The sequence below is a fragment of the Pan paniscus genome, chromosome 9 (genome assembly GCF_029289425.2).
Source record: "Pan paniscus chromosome 9, NHGRI_mPanPan1-v2.0_pri, whole genome shotgun sequence".
Taxonomy (NCBI): Eukaryota; Metazoa; Chordata; class Mammalia; order Primates; family Hominidae; genus Pan; species Pan paniscus.
This window is the reverse complement of record NC_073258.2, coordinates 6,500,274-6,525,815: the sequence shown is the minus strand read 5'-3', so window position 1 is coordinate 6,525,815 and position 25,542 is coordinate 6,500,274. Positions and strand designations below refer to the sequence as shown.

Genomic DNA, 25,542 nt, shown 5'->3' with positions numbered 1-25,542 from the left:
CCCACTAAATATATACAGGAATTCCAATATCTTACTCTGTCCTACAGTTTAACCTGGAGTGACTTAAATGTCATCCTGACTTTGATCCTCTCCCCAGGTGAACGAGAATGAGTTCTTTCTCTAGCCCAATCTCATGCTGATAACCACCAGCTTCATGAGCCACACCTCCAGGAAGGCATTAGAGCAGTTCCTCGAGAGGATCCCCAATGGAACTATCAGGCAGATTCCCCAGGTATAGCTAGGCGAGATTACATGATTTCCCGCCTAATTGAAGGGCTTTAAAAGGCAGCTTACAAAGCTGTTAATTATGACAAGCTTAAAGAAACTACCCAAGGTAAAGATGAAAACCCAGCCCAGTTCATGGCCCGCTTAGCAGCAACCCTTAGACGCTTTACTGCCCTAGACCCAGAAGGGCCAGAAGGCCGCCTTATTCTTAATATGCATTTTATCACCCAGTCCACTCCTAACATTAGGAAAAAACTTCACAAGTTAAATTCCGGCCCTCAAACCCCACAACAGGACCTAATTAACCTCGCCTTCCAGGTGTACAATGATAGAGTAGAGGCAGCCAAGTAGCAACATATTTCTGAGTTGCAATTCCTTGCCTCCACTGTGACAGAAACCCCAGCCACATCTCCAGCACACAAGAACTCCAAATGCCTGAACTGCTGCTGCCAGGGGTTCCTCCAGAACCTCCTCCCCCAGGAGCTTGCTACAAGTGCTGGAAATCTGGCCACTAGGCCGAGGAATGCCCACAGCCCAGGATTCCTCCTAAGCCGTGTCCCATCTGTGTGAGACCCCACTGAAAATCAGACTGTTCAACTCACCTGGCAGCCACTTCCAGAACCCCTGGAACTCTGGCCCAAGGCTCTCTGACTCCTTCCCAGATCTTCTTGGCTTAGCAGCTGAAGACTGACATTGCCCGATCACCTTGGAAGCCTACAAGACCATCACAGATGCTCTGGGTAACTCTCACAATGGAAGGTAAGTCCATCCCCTTCTTAATCAATAAGGAGGCTACCCACTCCACATTACCTTCTTTTCAAGAGCCTGTCTCCCTTGCCTCCATAACTGTTGCAGGTATTGACGGCCAGGCCTCTAAACCTCTTCAAACTCCCCAACTCTGGTGCCAACTTAGACAATACTCTTTTAAGCACTCCTTTTTCATTATCCCCACCTGCCCAGCTCCCTTATTAGGCCGAGACATTTTAATTAAATTATCTGCTTCCCTGTCTATTCCTGGGCTACATCTCATTGCCGCCCTTCTTCCCAACCCAAAGCCTCCTTTGCATCTTCCCCTCGTATCCCCCTACCTTAACCCACAAGTATAAGACATCTCTACTCCCACCCTGGCAACTGATCACATGACCATTACCATCCTATTAAAACCTAATCACTCTTACCCCCCTCAACACCAATATCCTATCCCACAGCACGCTTTAAAAGGATTAAAGCCTGTTATCACTCACCTGCTACAGCATGGACTTTTAAAGCCTATAAACTCCCCTTACAGTTCCCCCATTTCACCTCTCCTAGAACCACATAAGTCTTACAGGTTAGTTCAGCATCTGTGCCTTATCAACCAAATTGTTTTGCCTATCCACCCCGTGGTGCCAAACCCATATACTCTCCTATCCTCAATACCTCCCTCCACAACCCATTATTCTGTCTGGATCTCAAACATGCTTTCTTTACTATCCCTTTGCACCCTTCATTACTTAGACTGACCCTGACACCAATCAGGCTCAGCAAATTACCTGGGCTGTACTGCCACGAGCCTTCACAGACAGCTCCCATTACTTCAGTCAAGCCCAAATTTCATCCTCATCTGTTACCTCTCTCGGCATAATTCTCATAAAAACACACGTGCTCTCCCTGCTGATCATGTCCAGCTAATCTCCCAAATCTCAATCCCTTCTACAAAACAACAACTCCTTTCCTTCCTAGGCATGGTTAGTGCGGTCAGAATTCTTACACAAGAGCCAGGACCACACCCTGTAGCCTTTCTGTCCAAACAACTTGACCTTACTGTTTTGCCTAGCCCTCATGTCTGCGTGCAGTGGCTGCCGCTGCTTTAATAATTTTAGAGGCCCTCAAAATCACAAACTATGCTCAACTCACTCTCTATCGTTCTTATACCTTTCAAAACCTATTTTCTTCCTCACACCTGATGCATATACTTTCTGCTTCCCGGCTCCTTCAGCTATACTCACTCTTTGTTGAGTCTCCCACAATTACCATTGTTCCTGGCCCAGACTTCAATCTGGCCTCCCGCATTATTCCCGATACCACACCTGACCCTCATGACTGTATCTCTCTGATCCACCTGACATTCACCCCATTTCCCCATATTTCCTTCTTTCCTGTTCCTCACCCTGATCATGCTTGATTTATTGATGGCAGTTCCAACAGGCCTAATCGCCACACACCAGCAAAGGGAGGCTATGCTATAGAACAAGCCACCAGCCCGCCTCTTAGAACGTCTCATTTCCTTTCCATCGTGGAAATCTATCCTCAAGGGAATCAATTCTCAGTGTTCCAGCTGCTATTCTACTACTCCTCAGGGATCATTCAGGCCCCCTCCCTTCCCTACACATCAAGCTCGGGGATTTGCCCCCACCCAGGACTGGCAAATTGGCTTTACTCAACATGCCCCAAGTCAGGAAACTAAAATACCTCTTGGTCTAGGTAGACACTTTCACTGGATAGGTAGAGGCCTTTCTCACAGGGTCTAAGAAGGCCACCGCAGTCATTTCTTCCCTTCTGTCAGACATAATTCCTCAGTTTGGGCTTCCCATCTCTATACAGTCCGACAACCGACTGGCCTTTGTTAGTCAAATCACCCAAGCAGTTTCTCAGGCTCTTAGTATTCAGTGAACTAATGGTCTTTTAAAAACTCTCCTCACCAAGCTCAGTCACCAACTTAAAAAGGAATGGGCAATACTTTTACCACTTGCCCTTCTCAGAATTCAGGCCTGTCCTCGGAATGCTACAAGATACAGCCCATTTGAGCTCCTGTATAGACGCTCCTTTTTATTAGGCCCCAGCCTCATTCCAGACACCAGACCAACTTGGACTGCGACCCCAACCCAAAAAAAAAAAAAAAAAAAGCTTGTCATCCCTACCATCTTCTGTCTAGTCATACTCCTATTCACCATTCTCAACTACTCATAAATGCCCGGCTCTTGCTTACACTGCCGGTTTACACTGTTTCTCCAAGCCATCACAGCTGATATCTCATGGTGCTATCCCCAAACTGCCACTCTTAACTCCCTCCTAAAGTAAATAATCTTTGCTGGCAGGGCTATGCTGAACCTCCTTAGGCACTCTCTAGTTAAATGTCCTGGGTCCTCCCAATTCTTAGTCCTTTAATACCTGTTTTTCTCCTTGTCTTATTCTGCTCTTTTTTCAATTCATACAAAACCATATCCAGGCCATCACCATTAATTCTATACGACAAATGTTTCTTCTAACAACCCCACAATATCACCCCTTACCACAAAATCTTCCTTCAGCTTAATCTCTCCCACTTGAGGTTCCCACGCTGCCCCTAATCAAAGCAGCCCTGAGAAACATTGCCCATTATCTCTCCATATCACCCCCCAAAATTTTCACTGCCCAAACACTTCAACATTATTATGTTTTATTTTTCTTATTAATATAAGAAGACAGGAATGTCAGGCCTCTGAACCCAAGCTTAGCCATCATATCCCCTGTGACCTGCATGTATACATCCAGATGGCCTGAAGCAACTGAAGAATCACAAAAGAAGTGATATTTAAATGGCCTGTTCCTGCCTTAACTGATGACATTCTACCATAAAAGAAGTGAAAATGGCTGGTCCTTACCTTAACTGATGACATTACTTTGTGAAATTCCTTCTCCTGCTTCATCCCAGCTCAAAAACTCCCCCACTGAGCACCTTGTGACCCCCCACTCCTGCCCACCAGAGAACAACCCCCCTTTTTCCTTTACCTACCCAAATCTTACAAAACGGCCCCACCCCTATCTCCCTTCGCTGACTCTCTTTCGGACTCAGCCCGCCTGCACCCAGGTGAAATCAACAGCCTTGTTGCTCACACAAAGCCTGTTTGGTGGTGTCTTCACACGGACGCGAGTGAAACTCAGCAGGCTAGGAATAAAGAAGTTGCAGTTCAGGGATACCATGGAGTCTGAGACCTGAGATAGAAGAGGCAGCCTTAGAGAAAATTGGGCCAAAATTCAGCGTGCCGATTCCCCTTGAGGAGTTTGCCAATTCCTAAGCTGTGCATGTTCAGGGCAAGATTCTCAGCACCTGAATTGAAAGCAGCAGCTGTGAAGCTAAACAGTTATGCAAAGACTAGCAGTCTGATGGTGCTGGGGAGTCAGAGGCTGGAGGTCAGGGCCTGAGGAGGTAGAGCAACCCTTGTAAATAAACACTGAAACACTAGGAAGCTTTGAAACACTAGAAGGGCTGTACTCTAGGAGTAAGGACAACCCAGAAAAAGATCAACGCTACCACTAGCAAAAGTTAAGCGTCCTCTTAGATGGATCAAGATTTGCCAGTACCCTTATGTGCCTGAATTCTTTCTAGAGAAACGTAACAGTTTCAGAGAACAGAGTCTCTAATTTTTTCATATAAAATCACTATCCATTCACACTCACACACCAAGCATGCCAAGAAACTACCAAATAACTAAAAAAAAAAATGTGGAAAAAAATAGAGACAGAACCACAGGTGATCTAAACATTGGAACTATGAGGGATTTTAAAATAAAATGATTATCCAGGTCCTGTTAGAAAATATTGGTTGCATCTTCTGAAAAAGAGATGCCCACATCTAAGAACTCCAGGAGCTCAAGTAGCTGCCTGTTACCTATTACCACCACAGGCTCAGCAGGAAGATACACAGAGATGTTCCTCCTGAGCAGAATTATCTTTTTATCATACATTAAGTTCTAGGGCACATGCGCACAACGTACAGGTTTGTTACATATGTATACCTGTGCTGTATTTGTTTGCTGCACCCATTAACTCATCATTTACATTAGGTATTTCTCCTAATGCTATCCCTCCCCCATCCCCCCACCCCAAGACAGGCCCCGGTGTGTGATGTTCCCCACCCTGTGTCCAAGTGTTCTCATTGTTCAATTCCCACCTATGTGTGAGAACATGTGGTGTTTGGTTTTCTGTCCTTGCAATAGTTCTGAGCAAAGTTTTTAATACTAGCTGAATGTTGGTGCAAACTCTAGGTAATGTCATGAACTGAGCTACCAACTGTGAGCTGGGAGGGCTCATTTGTATCTCACACATGAAGTCTCTATTAAACAGGTCTCTGTGGCCCCTTTTCCTATGGCCTTCATCCAAATATTTATCCTCTAGAGCTTACCATTCTAAAAAGAAAGAAATGATTACCCCATAGAAAAGTGGACAAAAGAAAAAAAAAACAGCATTTATTCCCAGTATATTTTTGCTTAGCCTTTTTCAATAAGCCCTACCCCTATAACTACAAGCCGATTGCTGTGCATCCTTGGACAGCTCATATTTGAATTGTTTTTCCTCTGCAAATGGAGTGATGAGAGGGGTTCCTTGGACTTGAACTAGAAGTTAGAGTCTACCATAACCTAGTGATGGAAAAGAGAATAGGTCTCAGAAACATTTAGGAAATACTCTTGTTAAAACTTCACGATTAATTGGATGAAGGAAGGTCCAGGTCCATGATGATTCCCTGGTTTCTAAATAGGGTGATTGCACCTTAAGTCTTGCAACTAACCCAAATAGATAATTGAGGCAAAGTAGGAAGTTCTACTTTTGCCAAATTCAACTTGAGATACACAAAAGCAAAGTTTCCTAATGCTGTTTATATATTCAACTCTGAGGCTTGGAGAAGAAGCCTTGTATAGAAGTTTAGATTTCAGTGGCATCGGTACCTACAGGTGCACGATGAAGCCATCAGATGAGTGGGAGAAAAAGCTTGTATCTACTCCTTATATGTTTATAACCCACCTCATTTCAAAATCAGATTTGAGTCAGCAGGAGAACATGTAGAAAGAGAATTAAAAGTCAGAATATTTGCCTAGTAGACTCTAAATTTAGGGTAAGTAATGAAGAGGGACTCTCCCATAAACAAGAGAACTCAAATGTTGGTTTCACTGAAGCAAAGGATACAAAAAAAATTTTCTTCAAGAAGTAGAGATTGATCAAAACTTGAATTCAGTAGAGAGTTCCAGCATGTGAAGAATTAGGGGTTTTGTTTACCAGAACAGTTTCTTTGTAGTGCTCAGATATAAGTGAGATAGCCCTGGGCTACAGAACAAGTAGAGAAAATGCTCCTTCAGAAAATAGGCTTGTCGGGGGAGGGTAGATGAGATTTGGACTTGAGGCAGGGCCTGACACATGTAGAATGTTGTGCTGGTTGTTTTGAAGACAGGACGTATTTGGTGTGTTTTTCATGTTGAGGAGACTTAGATGATATAAATTCTGAAGGATATTTTATGTAGCAAGGCCCTAGATGGGATGAAACGGTTTGAAGGGCAGTAGCGGGTGATCTTGAAAAATAGGAACACTTTATTCAGTAGCCAAGAATAAAGTAATAATTAGTTTACTGAGTTGGCACTCTTAGCTAGTATGTGTAATAAGACTTCAGGTATTTTCTCTCCTTTAGGAGCAACACCAGGAAATACATGGAATTCCCCACTAAGGGACTAAGAAATGAAGATATTGTGTAAGGTCATTACCACTCAGAACCCAGTCTGTCTGATTTAAAAGTCCTGAGCCTGGCCAGGCACGGTGGCCCACACCTGTAATCCCAGCACTTTGGGAGGCCAAGGTGGGTGTATCACCTGAGGTCAGGAGTTAGAGACCAGCCTGGCCAACATGGTGAAACCCCGTCTCTACTAAAAATACAAAACTTAGCTGGGAGTGGTGGTGCACGCCTGTAATCCTAGCTACTTGGGAAGCTGAGGTGGGAGAATTGCTTGAACCCACGAGGCAGATGTTGCAGTGAGCTGAGATCGGGCCACTGCACTCCAGCCTGGGTGACAGAGGGAGACTCCATATCAAAAAAATGTCCCAAGCCCTTAGCCAGTAGGTCTCACTGCCTCTGTGGAGAATATAGGTGTTGATGAGTCCAAGTTGGAAGGTGGGGTGCTGGGATGTTGAGGAGGGCATACCTGATACCCTCCAGTTTTGATGTCATTGGTACAATGTCGACTACCATTTGAATAGAGGGCTTGATGAGAGAATCACCTCAGAAAGGAAGAGATGAACAATATGAATGATGAAGATGCTGCTAAGTGAGAAGCAGCCGTGGGGTGGGAGGAAGGACACGACATTATCAATGTTGATCAATGTTGAAGGACATGACATTAGCAGTGAAGATGGTGGTGAGAGAGAGGAAGCAGTGGGATGGAGACACCACGAGTCACTTGTCGATTAATGGTTCATTCACGCAACATTTTTTGAGCGCCTTAAGTGTACTCCATAGTATTCTCAATGTTGGGTCTACTTAGGTATAAGACATTCTGTCCCCTCAAGCTGTTCACAATCTAATCAACACAGTGGTAAATACTAACATGGGGTCATCTTGGGATGGCAGAACTTACAAGGAGAAACCATCGTAATCTCTGGGGATCAGAAAAGGCTTTCTGGAGGAGGTAATGTCTAACCCCAACCTGGGGGCTGAAGTGTGAGTAGGGGTTTACGAAATGAAGGAGAAAGACGTTCAGAGAAATGGAAGAACAGCTTATGGAAATTTCAGACAGGAAGAGAAAGAAGGGCCTATTCTTAGGTGCTTAAGGGAAGGTGAAACATTCAAGGGAAGTAATGGCACTGAGGTTGCATGGGTCACCTGAGGTGAAGCTATCAGAGCCTAGTAAAATTGCTGAGAAATTGTGATTTTATCCTGAGGTGCTGAGGATTTTAACAAGTGAAATGAAATAACTAGATGTGCATTTTAGAAAGCTTACTATAGCCACAATATAAAGAATTCGTTGCAAGGGCAAGAATGGGGATTGGGGAGACCAGTCAGGAGCCTGTTTGGTAACCCAGGTGGGGTCAGGAAAATGGCAGAGGGCATGGAGAGAAGGAAGTCACACAGCTGATTCCAGAAGCCCTTTCTCTGACTAGAGAGAGGGTGACTTCTCTACTAAATCATTCTGCTGTTTCTTCTGTTCCTTCTAGACTCTAGTGCCTGAGGCCAACCTTGGAAAGGCGTGGCCAAAGCACCTGCGTGAGCCACTGCTACAGAATCTGGAGGAGCTGACATAGAGAAGAAACTCAGGTTCCTCCTGAAGGACTCATCCATGGAGAGGTTCTCCCAGATACCCTGGGGCAAGGTGATGAAGACCTGGGACAAGGCCCTCAGCCACAGGAAGATGATGACCATGAAGAGCTTCGGGAATCAAACGCAGAGAAAGGCCTGTGTGCGTGGTAAGTGTGGGAAGGATTTGTGGTTGCGGCAACTGCCCTCTGCTGTTCTCCCTTTGCATCCTGCCTTCTTTCAGTTCTAGTTTTCCATTTAGATCCTTTTTTTCCTTTCACCTCCTCATCACCCACCCCTTCACTTCCCTCCACTGTTTGCCCACCACCCCTTTTCCTCCTGTTTCTCATTAGCCTGTGTGTGTGTGTGTGTGTGTGTGTGTGTGTGTGTGTGTGTCCTTGATTACCTCCACCTGTTCTTTCCACTTGCCATTTCAAAGGTGAAATGTCCTGCTCTCACTCAGAGATAATGTAGCTCGTCACTAGGTGGAAAGCCAGCATATTTTCACATGCTCAGTGACCGTGCCTGGAAGGAAGTAAAAGTCAGTTGACCCCAAACAGCCCATCGCCACCAACACTACCTCAAGACCAGAGTTCGGGGGCCACGTTCTGGGTCAGTGACCTACTGGTATCACCAGAGTGAAGCTGAAAGGGGCCAAGAAGATGTATAAGCAATTCCGGGAGGGTCTGTAATAAGAGTTTGAGGAGGGCCAGAAAGAACTTTCCCCTCCTTGGCCAGAAGCAATGCGCGTCACAGAGTTCTGAGGGAAAGGGCCCTAGCGCTGCTTTCCTGGGGAGTGAGGCGCACACTCCACACCCACCTGAGTCCCCTGTCCACTGTTTCCTGGAGCGGGTTTTAGTCTGTTGTGCAGCTTCCCTAATAAGGGGGAAGTGTTTCTTTGGCTAGCTGAAAGAGGCCTGCTCCTTTCCTGGTGCTATGAATCCAGGTGGGACTGCAGTGGCTCTTCTATGGCCATTGACTGTGTGAGCCCCACAGTAAGGTGGGGAGGAGGCAGGACAGGATGCAGGCATCCAAAGACACCACTATGAGCTCTCTGGGGGGTCAGAAGACACAGAGAGCCATCCCTTATCAGTTCGGAAATTCTGAGTTATTGACAATCAATGTGGCAGGGTACAGGAGGAAAGAGCTGTTGTAATTAAGTGATTGCTTCAAATATATCACCGCCCTCTAGAGATGGGAAATACCTAGATCAAGAATTCTTTCAGAGCCATATCTCAGATACGACAGAACTTCCTGTCGTAAGATAATCAACAGTACCATACTTTAAAAGCCAGTATTTCTAGTATCATAGTATTACTGTGTTTCTCTCTGTTTATCCCTGAGCCCCAGGGAGGTCTTGTTAGAGTGTACCAGCACTGTGACAGCTGGCAGATGGGGCACTGAGAGCCGGAGGAGGTGAGGACTGGTCGCTCCACAGGCCTCCCCGATGTCTGCAGCGCTTGTAGGGACATCTAAGGGGCCAGTGTGACTTAAATACACTGCATAAGTCTGAAATGCATGTAGTTTCAGCTTCTGTTAAAATGGTTTTCCTTTATAGTCAGTTTTGAGGGTTTTTAAAATGTTATAAACATCTTTCTCATTCTTACTACTTTTTTTCCGTTTTCATCTATCCTAGAAAAAAAAAAATGTTGTCCTCAAAATTACCTTATGTCTTTCCGCAATTGCCTTTGAGAAGGCTCATCTTCTCCAGACACATTATCATCTGAAATCAGTAGACAATCTTGTATTCTGTGACTGAACCCAAGTTTATTTCATCCAAACAACTTCAAAAACCCAAGCAACAATATATACCTAGTATATTTTAGGACATCAGTAATGTCCTTTAAAAAGTGAACCTTTTTTTAAGCTACATTTTCTCATGTGTGTTCATTGAGGTTCTTACAGAAAGCTGCACTGCATGGTTGTCGGCCCTTTTTAAAGTCAACAGTTGATTCAGAAATAAAATATACTTAAAAATCTTATTATTTCTTATATTTTAAGTTCAGTTTTAAAACTTTCTAAAAAATGTTACCAGTCATTTTTAAGTAGCCATTACAACCTAGTTAATAAATCCTCATAAAAAATTTAAACAATGTTTATAAATAATTACAGTTTTGATTTCCTTAAATATATAGTTTGATTTTCATTTTAAAAATGTTTTAATAAGTTTCTAACTAGTTCTTATAATCTAATAAAATAAATTTAGAATTATAGTGGATGTGAGGTTCTCATACATGTTGTTAACATAACTTGCTGATATATTATTACACATTTCAATTTAAAATTACTTCTTGGTAATTATTAATATGCACATTTAAAAGTTGACGTCAGGCATGGTGGCTCACTCCTATAATCCTAGCACGTTGGAAGGCCGAGGCAAGATCACTTGAGCCCAGGAGTTCTTGACTAGGCTGGGCAACAGTGAGACCCCCAACTCTATTTTTAAAAATAAATAAATAAAAGTTGAAATCTGTTAAGCACTATATCTGGTAGGTACTATAATATGCCAAATTATCTAAATATTACAAGATCATAAAGTAACAAATACATAAGATTATTCTTATACATAATTCAAAAATATAAATACAATGGCTTTGATCTACTTAACCATTTCTCCACTAAGCTTTAAGTCTTACTAGGGATTTTTTTTGGAAGGGAGAGAAAAACACCCACTACAGACACAGTTTTATTATTCCAGCAAGCTGGGGTTTTTGTGGTGATACACAGAGAATCCTCATCTACCAGAGAGAGCCTTGACTGGGATGCAGGACCGGTTACAACGTCAAGATCCTTCTCTGTGACCAAGTTGATGTCTTATTTGTAAAATTCTTCCAAGGAGGAAACCCTAAATTTTTTTAGAAATTCTTCTCACTAAAAACCTTATGTCCATCGCGGAGCTGTCTGCGGAGGCGGCGGCGCCTCTGGTCTCCCGCGACCCAGAGCCCGCACCAGCACCTCTCTCTCCCTGCCGCAGCCGCGCAGCCCAGCAGACCCCAGACACACGCCTCTATTGGGCTCTTGTCACATAATTTTATTTTTGAAACAATTTCAGCCATTAATTAGAGGGTACTGCAGGAACAAAAATGGGAGTAAATCTTCCTACTCTGGAAACTGAATTTAGAGATGGGGAGAATGGAACCTGAGAGGCAGGGAAAGAATGACTATGTGTACTTACTATGTGCTAGATTATCAGTCAGGCACTGAATAAATACAGACATGATAAAAGTTGGTTATCTATTATACTTCATTATTTCCCGGATCCCAGAACTTCTGCACCACGCTCATCTCCTGAGAATGGAGGAGGGCATTACATAACAGTAAAGGGTTCAATTCAACATGAAGACCTAACTATCCTAAATATATATGCACTCAACACAGGAGCACCCAGATTCATAATGCAAGTTCTTAGAAACCTACAAAGAGACTTAGAATCCCACACAAAAATAGTGGGAGACTTCAACACTCCACTGACGGGATTAGATAGATCATCAAGGCAGAAAAAGAGCAAAGATATTCAGGACCTAAACTCAATATTGGACCAAATGGATCTAATAGACCTTTTTATTATTTACTTTTGAGACACAGTCTGCCTCTGTCACCCAGGCTGGAGTGCAGTGGCATGGTCTCAACTCACTACAAAGTCCACCTCCCAGGCTCAAGCAATTCTCATGCCTCAGCCTCCCAAGTAGCTGGCATTACTATTACAATTTTATGAGATGGCAATTAGAAAAAAGTGTCTAAAATGGCTCCATAACTGGGGATTGATGAAAAAATGGAGAAATACTGGACTAGAGTGAAGAGAAATAAGAAACACTGAGGCATCTGCTAGTAAAAATTTTGAACTCTAAGAAGAAAGAGAAAAATCTTACAAACATCCAGTTAAAAAGAACAAATTTCCAGCTTCATCCATGTCCCTACAAAGGACATGAACTCATCCTTTTTTATGGCTGCATAGTATTCCATGGTGTATATGTGCCACATTTTCTTAATCCAGTCTATCATTGATGGACATTTGGGTTGGTTCCAAGACTTTGCTATTGTGAATAGCAATAAACATACGTGTGCATGTGCCTTTAAAGCAGCCTGATTTATAATCCTTTGGGTATATACCCAGTAATGGGATGGCTGGGTCAAATGGTATTTCTAGTTCCATCATGCAAACTATCGCAAGAACAAAAAACCAAACACCACAGGTTCTTGTTCACAGGTGGGAATTGAACAATGACAACACTTGGACACAGGAAGGGGAACATCACACACCGGGGCCTGTCGTGGGGTGGGGGGGGTGCAGAGGGAAAGCATCAGGAGATATACCTAATGTAAATGATGAGTTCACAGGTGCAGCACACCAACATGGCACATGTATACATGTGTATCAAACCTGCATGTCGTGCACATGTACCCTAGAACTCAAGTATAATAAATATATATATATTTTTAAAAAGAGCATATTATCTACAGGAGAAGAATGATGCTGGAATTAGACTTTTTATCTCCAACGCCGGAACGGACAGTGGCATAGCAGTTAAGGACTACTGAGAGGAAGGACTACTGCCCAACAATCCTGTACCCAGCCCAGATGTGGCCCCTCTGTCAGGGTGAAGGAAAGATACACAGCAATTCAGTTTATCTCCTGTGTCCCACACAGAGAAACCTACTTGAGAGAAGACTTTCCAAACATTATCACTTATGTGAACCTGAACAACAACTCATGGAAATGTAAAGGAAAGAACACAGATCTCTGGGCTTCACCACTAGAGTTTGTGATTCAGTGGTTTGCGGTCTAAATTTTCATTTTTACAAGTTCCCAATTAATGCTAATGCTGCTAGTCTGCGAACACACTTTGAGAAACTTTCAGGTGTTTACTAATTTGTTTGTTTGTTTGTTTGTTTTGAGACGGAGTTTCACTCTTCTCGCCCAGGCTAGAGTGCAATGGCATGATCTCTGCTCACTGCAACCTCCGCCTCCCGGATTCAAACAATTCTCCTGCCTCAGCCCTCCAGAGTAACCAGAATTACAGGCACCCACCACCACGCCCGGAACATTTTTTGTATTTCTTTAGTAGAGACAGGCTTTCACCATGTTGGCCAGGCTGGTCTCGAACTCTGGACCTCAGGTGATCCACCCGCCTCAGCCTCCCAAAGTGCTGGGATTGCAGGCATGAGCCACCGCGCCCAAAACGATGACTTCAAGTGAAATGCTGTATAATAAAATTAATTTTATCATAGGCTAATTGATATGAACAAGAGTCACAAAAACATCACCAAACTTCTAAATAAAGATTCAACACACTTAGAGTATTAAACTTAGAAATAAATGTGAGCTATACATACAATTCAGAAAGCCTAATAAAACCTAGTAAGATTATTATTCACCCAATTTTTGGTGAGTCAGTGAGTGATGGCGGTCGTAGTTGTGGTAAGTTAAATCAAGGAATAAATGCTTGCAGAGAAAAAATTGTAAGGAGCACCTCCTACTACTACACAGTTAAAAAATCAATAATGACAGACACGGCAGGCTGGCTGATCTATCTTGTACTTTCATCGTTATTGTCTTGCATTTGTATGATTACCACGTTTTATGAATTTTTATTTTTCAATAATTTGTATTCATTCCTTCATTTTCCAACCTGCTGATTCCAGTTCAGAGTGGCAGGTGGCTGGAACCTGTCGGCAGCTCAACGTGTCAGGCGGGAACCAACGTTGGACAGGATCCCATCCGGGGCTCAGGGCACACCCCCATACTGGGACCATAGAGATGTCAGTTCATCTAATGTGCACATCTTTGGGATGTGGGAGGAAACAAGAGTATCCAGAGAAAAACCACAAAGATATGGGGAGAATATGCAAACCCCACGCAGATATTGGCCTCCCAGAAGTCAATTGTTTAAGTTAATATTATAATAAAATGATATTATTTCAGGCTGGACACAGTGGCTCATGCCTGTAAACCCACCAATTTGGGAGACTAAAGCGGGTGGATCACTTGAGCCCAGGAATTTGAGACCAGCCTGGGTAACATGGTGAAACCCCATCCTATACAAAAAAAAAAAAATTAGCCAGGCATGGTGGTACACACCTGTAGTTCCAGCTACTCAGGAGGCTGAGGTGGGAGGATTGATTGAGCCCAAGAGTTTGAGGCTGCAGTGAGCCATGATGGCACCACTGCACCCCACCCAGGGTGACAGAGCAAAACTGTGTCTCAAAAAAGAGAGAGAAAAAAAAAAGATGTTCTTTGAGAACCTGCTGTATTTGCCATGTAAGAATCACCTAAAGAGGGACATAGAAAAATGCAATATGTTCCCTTACAGATAGATTTTGTCCCTGCATCAAAGACAAAAGTGATGTCTCTGATCTGATTTATATTGAAATAAATGTCAGCTATACATACATTTAAGTAGGATTAATAAAAACAAGTAAAATTGGGCCGGGTGAGGTGGCTCATACCAGTAATCTCAGCACTTTAGGAGGCCAAAGCGGGCAGATCACTTGAGGTGGGAAGTACAAAACCAGCCTGACCAACATGGTGAAACCCCATCTCTACTAAAAATACAAACATTAACCAGGTGTGGTGCCGCGTGCCTGTAGTCTTCAGCTACTTGAGAGGCTGAGACAGGAGAATCCCTTGAACCTCGGAGGTAGAGGTTGCAGTGAGTCGACAGTGTGCCACTGCACTCCAGCCTAGGTGACAGAGCGAGACTCCTCAAAAAAATAAAATTATTATTTACCCAATATTTGGTAAATCAGTGAGCGACAGCAAACACACCTCACCTATAAATCAATCCTGACTGGGTGGGGCCACCTTTGTGGAGAGTTACTGAATTAGGAATTTAATCATTTTGATTGTTCTTGTAATTACTTTGCAGTCCATTATCATAATATAATCAATCTAAAAGTGACATGATTATCTTATTTTTTGAAACCCCATTCATAATTTTAAAATCTTGTTTATTTTCTTGATAAATTATACAACTACGAAAAAAATTCTAAACATTGCATTTAAGTATAGAAAAGCTCAAACACAGCTGTACTTGGAGGCAGAGGATTGCATCAATTCCTGTATTCCCTGAAGAATCATTATGATTTCAGTAATATCAAATGCAGAAAATGTTGTATTGAATAACTCTTAAAATACCATAAGCAGATATGATGTTGAGAATGGGATTTTTTTTGTATTGGTGAAAAATTTTGTGAATTTCTGGACAAAACTATACACAATGGTCCTGTGATTTATGCAATTGCATTTCTCGAACACTATGAAAATTAAAACAAGCAACAACACTTGTAATTTATAATGAAATACGGTGCAGCCTTGGACATTGTCAACATGTTTATCATCCAATTTCATGTCTGAAGGTCACTGGAGAGTCCTATGACATGCTTGCAGGTAGCTTAATTGTCTTGGCCATCGTCAATAGCAGCCCCCATTCACTAGGAGAACCACCAGAGCAAACTCCAGACTTTAAATCAATCCAGACTGGGTGGTGCCACCTTTGTGGAGAGTTAATGCTTTAGGTAATTTAATCATCTTGATTGTTCTTGTGATGAGTTAGGAGACGATTATCACAACCTAATCAATCCAGAAGTCATGAAGTCTCCACCCACTAATTAAGGTGACTCAATATAAACCTGCCTCCTGTGCCTCCACATTAGCTCATGTGAAAGACCTGTGTATAGGTGGTCGTCTCCTCGGCTCGGAGTCCCTGCAGCAGCTGAGGTGCCTGTGTCTCTCTGGTTCTCAGTGGCCGCCATCATGCTCTCCTCCACACTCAGGGTGGCTGTGGTGTGCGTGAGCAATGTCAACAGGAGCATGGAGGCCCACAGCATCCTCAGGAGAAAAGGGCTAAGTGTCCGGTCTTTTGGAACTGAATCTCATGTGAGGCTACCAGGACCAAGACCCGATCGTCCTGTAGTTTATGATTTTGCAACAACATATAAGGAGATGTACAATGACCTCCTCAGGAAAGATAGAGAATGCTACACCCGCAACGGAATCTTACACATTTTGGGAAGAAATGAGAGAATCAAGCCCGGTCCAGAAAGATTTCAGGAGTGTACTGATTTCTTTGATGTCATTTTCACCTGTGAGGAGAGTGTCTATGACACAGTGGTGGAAGATCTGTGTTCCAGAGAACAGCAGACCTTTCAGCCTGTGCACGTCATCAACATGGACATCCAAGATACCCTGGAAGATGCCACCCTGGGAGCTTTCCTCATCTCTGAGATTTGCCAGTGCCTGTAGCAGTCAGACGACATGGAAGACAATCTGGAGGAGCTGCTGTTGCAAATGGAGGAGAAGGCAGGAAAAAGCTTTCTTCACACCGTCTGCTTCTACTGAAGATCTGGGCTGGCTTTGTCCCCTTCCTCAGTAAGAACTTAGGCATGGGACTGTAGTCCGGATTTATTGTGAGAAGCATCTGCAAAGACCTTCCACTGAGTACTGTTTGTGTTCCTTTTGTACACATCACCTGGAAAGAGACTATTACCAAGAAAATATTTTATGGGAAATGAGAAGGACTAACATTTTTAAAAGCACTGAAAAATGCTTGGCATTGTTTTAGGTGCATTACATGGCATAACTTATTTAATGCTTATATCATTCTACAAGGAAGCTAGCCCACCATGACGCCATTTTCCACATGAGCAAAGCGAGCTGATAATGGACTGCTGAAAAAATGATTTGTTTAAGGGTATTCAGCAGATAAATAACATTGTATAGATAAGCACCTTTTAAATAAACTTCCTTTTCTCAATTTGAGTGGTTTTTTTTAATTTTTAAATTTTTTAAGTTAGTTGAGACCAATGGAGTGTGGTATGTTAACTTAAATGTTGTTCTTCTTTAATAAGAGTATAATATTGCATGTTTGAACAGATAAATGTTTTTACATATAGATTATATCTTTTTTACTAATACTTGAATAAGTAAAATCCAAGTTGGATAATGAACTACATATTATTGTAAAATTTGGAATTATCTGCTCAAATCATAGGTCATCAAATTAAATGAAATAAAAAATGTAAATAAAAAGTATATTCTTATTTCTGTTTGGGGGATGCATTTCAAGCCACTAAGCGACATGCTTTTGTTTAAACCTTAGGAATTACACTGAAAAAAATGGATGTTTCACAGTGAAAATTTTATTAGGTTCAAAATGTTCATTGATATGAACATTGAGAACATCAGGTGATAAACCTAATGATGTTTTCAAGGAGAAACAATTGAAACACTTTTTCATAATCCTTGGTAGTAGAACTAAACCATGTTTACTAATAGGAGAAAAATAGATCAGAAGTAGTTGTTCATAGTTAAACTAATTGACATGTTATCTGTTGAACTAGACTTATTACGGCAACCTAAAATAACAGCAGAGATTAGCTCTCAAAATGAGTTTATTTGAATGAAGGACTGGAATCAGGAATACATCGGGTATAACAAGTCACAGGTGTATCCTGAGAGGTTGGGGTGAGGGGAAACTTTTAAAGGCAAAAAGAAGTCCACAGAAGCTGCTTTGAAATACATTTATTGGTCACAGAAGCTCATTGCAGGAGTCGGCATTAGCTTATTGGTGGAAACAGCCATTGCTAGGTATGTGTTCTTGCGAGAACATTTCCTCTGGAATGCTGCAGTCTTGAAGATAATGCAGTTATAGAAATATGTGTGGCCATGCAGAATGAGCAAAGTGTGTAAGACCTGCTGATGGTGTAAAGGATGTAGGACGTGCCATAATCTCTCGTGGGTTTTAGAGAGTCGTTGTGATAGTTCTTATCTCAAAGACACAAGCATGGGCTCCCCTCCTTGATGACCTTCCAGCTCCACTTCATCAGCCTTCTCCACTGTGAATTTACCCTTTTTCCCATTTTCCATGCTGGACTGTTTAGAAAAAGTCCCTATGTGCAGCCCGCATTTAAGGAGTGAGGACTTGTGCCCTACTTCCTTGTGGGTGGATTATCCATGTAAATTATATGGACTTACTCCTCACAGATGTGTCTATTCTCCCCCTCATTAATGAATTTATTCAATTATTTCTTCATAGCAGTATGGAATCTTGGATATTTATTTTTCTATGTGGGGTTACAATTCAATCCTGCTTTGTTTTGTTGCTCAAACTTTCTGTTTTGGCCATCGCAAGCACTTTCAGTTGCCTCCTGGGCCCTTTCATGTGCCCCATCGTGGTGTTTGTTTGGTTTTACTTCATTTTTCATGGAAAAGGAAACACTCTGGCATTATGAGATGCCCCAGGTTCATCTTATATATTTCCAGCTTCAGAATCAACAACTTCTCCAGATAATCCTGTTTGTATTACTGGAGGATGACGAGAGTAATCAAAATCAAGTGTGCTTGATGCTACTAAGGTACCAGTGTTTTCTGTCCTGCCTCCTTCGGCTACATTTAAATTTTTCCCCGTTGTCTTAATTTTCAGTTTGATTGGGAGGCATCTACATACAACTTGCTTTGTTTTTAAGCCTCCATGAAGTTCTGTGAGCTTTTTCAATCTGTAATATTTTAGCTTTTTACCTTATTTGAATAATTTCACAATTATTGCCTCAAAAACAAAAATCAGTCCCATTCTTTCTCTCATTTCATTTTGAGACCCAAACTACACATCTGTTAGACCTTTTGATATTGTTCCTCCAGTACCTGAGGATCTCTTTCTTTTCTTTTTTGTTCTTTTTTTCTCACTTCTTCAGTCGGATAATTCTGCTGATAGACCTTATGGTTAATTTTTAGAAGTAGGATTACTGTGGTCAAAGAGACGTATAGGCCAGAAACAGTGGCTCATGCCTATAATCCCAGCACCTTGAGAGGCTGAGGCAGGAGAATCGCCTTGAGGCCAGGAGTTCAAGACCAGCCTGAGCAACACAGTGAAGCCCTATCTCTACAAGAAAATAAAAAAGAGAAATTAGCGAAGTGTGGTGGCACACACCTGAGTCCTAGCTACTTATAAGGCTACTTGGAAGACAGAGTAAACATGTTTTTAGATTTATTAGATATTCAAGATGCCCTCCATAGAGCTTGTAACATTTTTCATTACGACGGGCAAACATGCCTTTTCCCTCACAAACTTGCCAGCAGTGTATAGTGTCAACCTTTTGAACATTTGTCAATCTGATAGTTTATCAGGTATGGTTGCCCATCTGTTAAAAGAGCTGCCAGCCATTCTCTCTGCTGAACACACGTGCCATTCCCCCATCATGATGTGCAGTCTATTACCCATCCCCTTCTATCCAGGGACATTGCCTTACGACTCGCTTCAACCAACAGACTGAGCTTGAAGTATTACATTCTCTGCTTCATGGATTAGACTTGTGTAAAACCACAAACAAGCCACATGGTGATTACACAATCCAGGTCACACCTTGGGGTAGATCGGACATGGGGCCGGGAGCTGTGGCTCACACCAGTAATCCAAAATACAAAAATTAACCAAGTGTGGTGCTGTGCACCTGTACTCCCAGCTACTTGGGAGGCTGAGGCAGGAGAATTGCTTGAACATGGGAGGCGGATGTTGCAGTGAGTGAGCCAAGATCGCACCACTGCACTCCAGCCTGGGCAACAGAGTGAGACTGTCTCAAAAAAGAAGAAGAAGGAGGCTCAGCCCTCTCCCTCTCCCTCTCCATGGTCTCCCTCTCCCTCTCCCTCTCCACGGTCTCCCTCTGATGCCAAGCTGAGGCTGGACTGTACTGCCGCCATCTCGGCTCACTGCAACCTCCCTGCCTGATTCTCCTGCCTCAGCCTGCCGAGTGCCTGGGATTGCAGGCTCGCGCCGCCACGCCTGACTGGTTTTTGTGTTTTTTGGTGGAGAAGGGGTTTCGCCGTGTTGGCCGGGCTGGTCTCCAACTCCTGACCACGAGTGATCTCCCCGCCTTGGCCTCCCGAGGTGGGGGGATTGCGGATGGAGTCTCGCTCACTCAGTGCTCAATGTTGCCCAGGCTGGAGTGCAGTGGCGTGATCTCGACTCGCTACAACCTCCACCTCCCAGCCACCTGCCTTGGCCTCCCAAAGTGCCGAGATTGCAGCCTCTGCCCTGCCGCCACCCCGTCTGGGAAGTGAGGAGCGTCTCTGCCTGGCCCCCCATCGTCTGGGATGTGAGGAGCCCCTCTGCCCAGCCACCCAATCTGAGATGTGAAGAGTGCCTCTGCCTGGCCGCAACCCCATCTGGGAACTGAGGAGTGTCTCTGCCCGGCCGCCCAGTGTGGGAAGTGAGGAGCGTCTCTTCCCAGCAGCCATCCGGTCCTGGAAGTGAGGATCGTCTCTGCCCGGCCACCCATCATCTGAGATATGTGGAGCGCCTCTGCCCGGCCCTGACCTCGTCTGGAAACTGAGGAGTGTCTCTGCCCGACCGCCACCCCATCTAGGAGGTGAGGAGTGTCTCTGCCCCGCCGCCCCTGCTGAGAAGTAAGGAGCCCCTCCACCCAGCAGCCGCCACGCCTGGGAGGGAGGTAGGAGGCAGCCCCCGCCCAGCAGCCGCCCCGTCTGGCAGGTGAGGAGTGTCTCTGCCCCGCCACCCCCTCTGAGAACTAAGGAGCCCCTACGCCCAGCAGCCGCCCCACCTGGGAGGGAGGTGGGGGCAGCCCCTGCCCGGCAGCCACCCCGTCCGGGAAGTGGGGGGGCGCCCCTGCCCAGCTGCCCCGTCTGGGAAGTGAGGAGCCCCTCTGCCAGGCCACCAACACGTATGGGAGGTGTGCTCAACACCTCATTGGGAATGGGCCATGATGACGATGGCGGTTTTGTCGAATAGAAAGGGGGGAAATGTGGGGAAAAGAAAGAGAAATCAGATTGTTGCAGTGTCTGTGTAGAAAGAAGTAGACATAGGAGACTCCATTTTGTTCTGTACTAAGAAAAATTATTCTGCCTTGGGATGATGTTAATCTATAACCTTACCCCCAACCCCGTGCTCTCTGAAACATGTGCTGTGTCCACTCAGGGTTAAATGGATTAAGGGCGGTGCAAGATGTGCTTTGTTAAACAGATGCTTGAAGGCAGCATGCTCCTTCAGAGTCATCACCACTCCCTAATCTCGAGTAGCCAGGGACACAAACACTCCGGAAGGCGGCAGGGCCCTCTGCCTAGGAAAACCAGAGACCCTTGTTCACATGTTAATCTGCTGACCTTCCCTCCACTATTGTCCTATGACCCTGCCAAATCCCCCTCTCTGAGAAACACCCAGAAATGATCAAGAAATACTAAAAAAAAAAAAAGAAAGAAGGAGAAGGAGAAGATTTGACGTGGAAAGTGAGGAGGGAGAGGAAGTAAAAGAGAGGAAATAAAACAATTGCAAATAAAGCTATTAACGTATTTATAATGTTAAGTTATTTTTATGAAACAAAGTATTTCCCTCATTTTTTGAGTGCTTTGTTAGTCTTCTTATGGTAATTTTAAAACGGAAGAAAAAACACACATACACAAATACAGAAAACCAAACAAAATAAAGGAGTTGCTTAAGAAATTATTATAAGGCATACATCATGTAATCAAGAAATAGAAATTTCTCAGACACACCTAAAGCAATGTTCATTTCACTGGTCCTTATCACAATAACCTTCTTTCTGGCATAACTCACTTTTATAGTTAAGATTCATCTTCAAATCTTCCTGAAATTTGTATCCAAATGTCATTTTTCATCTTCAATAACCATGTGAACACCCATTTGCCTCTTTCTCTGGCTACTTCCTCAAGAAATCATTGTATTTTCATTACAGCAAATCTAAATCTTTATTTCCCACTCTACATAGTATATAGTCAGATACGCGAGGTCACCATTACAACTATCAATCACAGCTCCCCTCCCTCTACCCAATAAACCAATACTAGAGGTGTTCAACAACCTAGAAAGTCTGCTTACCATATCTGCGCAACATATAATCATGCCCCATACTTCCCACACCCTGGATTTTTAGTGATGATATTAGCTCTCACTTCTCATGCTTCCTCACACCCAACTACTGCCACAGTTCTTAGCAATTCCAGCATCCACACAGATTATCCACCCAGCACCTCAACACTCTCACTTCTTCTCCAATTGCACCTGTCTACACCCCACCAGAGATACCCATGGTCATAGTCATCAAGAAACTCACCACTAGATCAAAATCTGAAACAGTCATGCCCCAAATATAAGACCACATCTTTCCATTCACTTTTGCTTCTTTATTTAAACTCTAAGGGCTGTTTGACCATGCATTGTGCCACAACCCATGGATTCCAGCCCAATCCCTACTTATTCACCCTTTCTGGTCCAAAACCAGCTTTCATGGTTTATCACTATAATTACACCCTTTCAAACTCCTGAAGCATTTCTGCACCTTGCTCTTCTGTCACATTTGCATTGTCCATGTCCAAACACAGAGAAAAGAGAAACTCAACCACCTTGTCATGTTTTTCCAAATGGATTGGCTGGAAAAAGTAGTATCTATGGGACAGTCTCACTTTTATCTTCAGAAGAGCTCTCACAAAAACCTACACTCAGGTTTGTATTCCCATATTTTAAAACAATTATCTATGCCAAATATCCTCACCCCATCCCCAATCATGATCCTGACTGCCCACTGCCAGCTGATGGCCTTATCTTAAGCCACATTGACAGAATAGACAGAAACTATCTCTCCAAAACTTTCACTTATATATTTGGACCCAGCCACCCTTAAAGTCAGAAATCTGAGAGTGATTCCAAAGTCCTCCTTTTCTCATCAAGAAGTCTCTCATGTCAGCTCTAACATCCCTCTCCAATGTGTCCATTCTTCTGCCTTTTGACAGACACTTCCCTCTCCCAAGCTCCCAACCTCTCCTCTGGGAACTACTCTACCAGCTGGCTTCCCCAATTCCAGTTGCCTCCTGCTACCTACACTGCAAGAGGAAAAAGAATATTTTCTTAAAACTTTGGAAGTTTCTGATACCAAAAATGTGAAAGTTGTTACTGCCAAGATGAAGTCCACTATCGTCAGATCCAGGTGAAGTGGAGCTGGAGGGTCATGAAGGAGGGGAGCCCATGCCTGTATATCTGAGATAAGAGCTATCACGACTCCCTAAAACCCACAAGAGATTATGGCACATCCTACATGCTTTACACCACCGGCAGGTCTTACACACTTTGCTCATTCTGCATGTTCACACATATTTCTGTAACTGCATTATATTCAAGACTGCAGCATTCCAGATAAAATGTTCTCGCAAGAACACATGCCTAGCAATGGCTGTCTCCACCAAGAAGCTAACGCCAACTCCTGCAGTCAGCTTCTGTTACCAATGAACTTTGGTTTAAGGTAGTTTCTGTGGACTTCTTTTTGCCTTTAAAAGTTTCCCCTTACCCCAAACTCTCAGGATGCACCTACAGCTTGTTATACCTGGTGCATTCCAGTTTACAATCCTTCATTTAAATAAACTCATTATCTTTTGAAAGCCAATCTCTGCTGTTATTTCAGGTTGCCATAATAAGTCTAATTCAATAGATAACATGTAAATTAATTCAACTCTGAACAACTACTTCCGATCTATTTTTTCTCCTATTAGTGAACATGTTTTAGTGCCACTACCAAGGATTATGGAAAGTGTTTCACTTGTTTCTCCGTGAAAACATCATTAGGTTTATCACCTGATGTTCTCAATGCTCAAATCAAAAAACATTTTAAATTTAATACAATTTGAATCTCTCAATATGAGAGATTGCTTATTTCAGTGTAATCTATAAGCCTTAAATAAAAAAATGTGGCTTAGTGGTGTGAAATCCATCCCCCAACATAAGTAAGAATATAGATTTTTTTAAATTTTTTTATTTGATTTTCTTTGGTGACCTATTATTTGAGTAGATAATTCCAAATTTTACGATAATCTGTGGTTTGTTATCCAACTTGGGGTTTTATTTTTTCAGGGTAATTCATAAGGTTTAAACAGAAGCATGTCGCTTATTGGCTTGAAATGAATCCCCCCAACAGAAATAAGAATATACTTTTTATTTACATTTTTTATTTCATTTAATTTGATGACCTATGATTTGAGCAGATAATTCCAAATTTTACAATAATATGTAGTTGATTATCCAACTTGGATTTTACCTATTAAAGTGAGCATTAGTAAAAAAGATATAATCTATATGTAAAAACATTTATCTGTTCAAACATGTAATATTATACTCTTATTAAAGAAGAACAACATTTAAGTTAACATACCACACTCCATTGGTCTCAACTAACTTAAAAAGTTAAAAAATTAATAAAAAACCACTCAAATTGAGAAAAGGAAGTTTATTTAAAAGGTGCTTATCTATACAATGTTATTTATCTGCTGAATACCCTCAAACAAATCATTTTTCCAGCAGCCCGTTATCAGCTCGGTTTGCTCCTCTGGAAAATGGCGTCATGGTGGGCTAGCTTCCTTGTAGAATGATATAAGCTTTAAATTAGTTATGCCATGTAATGCACCTAGAACAATGCCAAGCATTTTTCAGTGCTTTTAAAAATGTTAGTCCTTCTCATTTCCCGTAAAATATTTTCTTGGTAATAGTCTCTTTCCAGGTGATGTGTACAAAGGTAATACAAACAGTACTCAGTGGAAGGTCTTTGCAGATGCTTCTCACAATAAATCCGGACTAAAGTCCCATGCCGAAGTTCTTACTGAGGAAGGGGACAAAGCCAGCCCAGATCTTCAGTAGAAGCAGACGGTGTGAAGAAAGCTTTTTCCTGCCTTCTCCTCCATTTGCAACAGCAGCTCCTCCAGATTGTCTTCCATGTCGTCTGACTGCTGCAGGCACTGGCAAATCTCACAGATGAGGAAAGCTCCCAGCGTGGCATCTTCCAGGGTATCTTGGATGTCCATGTTGATCACGTGCACAGGCTGAAAGGTCTGCTGTTCTCTGGAACACAGATCTTCCACCACTGTGTCATAGACCCTCTCCTCACAGGTGAAGATGACATCAAAGAAATCAGTGCAGTCCTGAAATCTTTCTGGACCGGGCTTGATTCTCTCATTTCTTCCCAAGATGTGTAAGATTCCGTTGCGGGTGTAGCATTCTCTATCTTTCCTGAGGAGGTCATTGTACATCTCCTTATATGTTGTTGCAAAATCATAAACTACAGGACGATGGGGTCTTGGTCCTGGTAGCCTCACATGAGATTCAGTTCCAAAAGACCGGACACTTAGCCCTTTTCTCCTGAGGATGCTGTGGGCCTCCATGCTCCTGTTGACATTGCTCACGCACACCACAGCCACCCTGAGTGTGGAGGAGAGCATGATGGCGGCCACTGGGAACCAGAGAGACACAGGCACCTCAGCTGCTGCAGGGACTCGGAGCCAAGGAGACGACCACCTA

At 43.1% G+C, this 25,542-nt stretch overlaps 2 protein-coding genes and 1 long non-coding RNA gene across 4 annotated transcripts in view; 1 reads left to right on the top strand and 2 right to left on the bottom strand.

Moving 5' to 3' along the window:
* LOC134731186 (uncharacterized) overlaps positions 1-19,310 on the bottom strand; it is a 75,027-nt gene extending 55,717 nt beyond the window's left edge. The window contains exon 1 of one of the 2 annotated variants that reach the window (XR_010113321.1): positions 18,879-19,310. This is a non-coding gene — a long non-coding RNA (uncharacterized LOC134731186). Of the gene's footprint in view, positions 1-18,212 lie in introns of both variants that reach the window. The other variant, XR_010113320.1, reaches the window with a different exon arrangement.
* LOC134731184 (RNA polymerase II subunit A C-terminal domain phosphatase SSU72 like protein 2-like) lies at positions 15,956-16,481 on the top strand. Its single transcript, XM_063608076.1, has one exon. It carries the CDS (start codon positions 15,993-15,995, stop codon positions 16,479-16,481), a length of 489 nt encoding a protein of 162 aa, XP_063464146.1. The 5' UTR covers positions 15,956-15,992.
* Positions 19,311-24,796: 5,486 nt separating the features above from the next.
* Positions 24,797-25,542, bottom strand: LOC129393300 (RNA polymerase II subunit A C-terminal domain phosphatase SSU72 like protein 2-like). Its single transcript, XM_055093854.2, has one exon. The coding sequence runs from the start codon at positions 25,461-25,463 to the stop codon at positions 24,879-24,881; it is 585 nt and encodes a 194-aa protein (XP_054949829.1). The 5' UTR covers positions 25,464-25,542; the 3' UTR covers positions 24,797-24,878.

Excerpts from the sequence above, each read along its gene's own strand:
- LOC134731184 (XM_063608076.1), top strand. The coding sequence starts at position 15,993 with ATGCTCTCCTCCACACTCAGGGTGGCTGTGGTGTGCGTGAGCAATGTC.
- LOC129393300 (XM_055093854.2), bottom strand. The coding sequence starts at position 25,463 with ATGCTCTCCTCCACACTCAGGGTGGCTGTGGTGTGCGTGAGCAATGTC.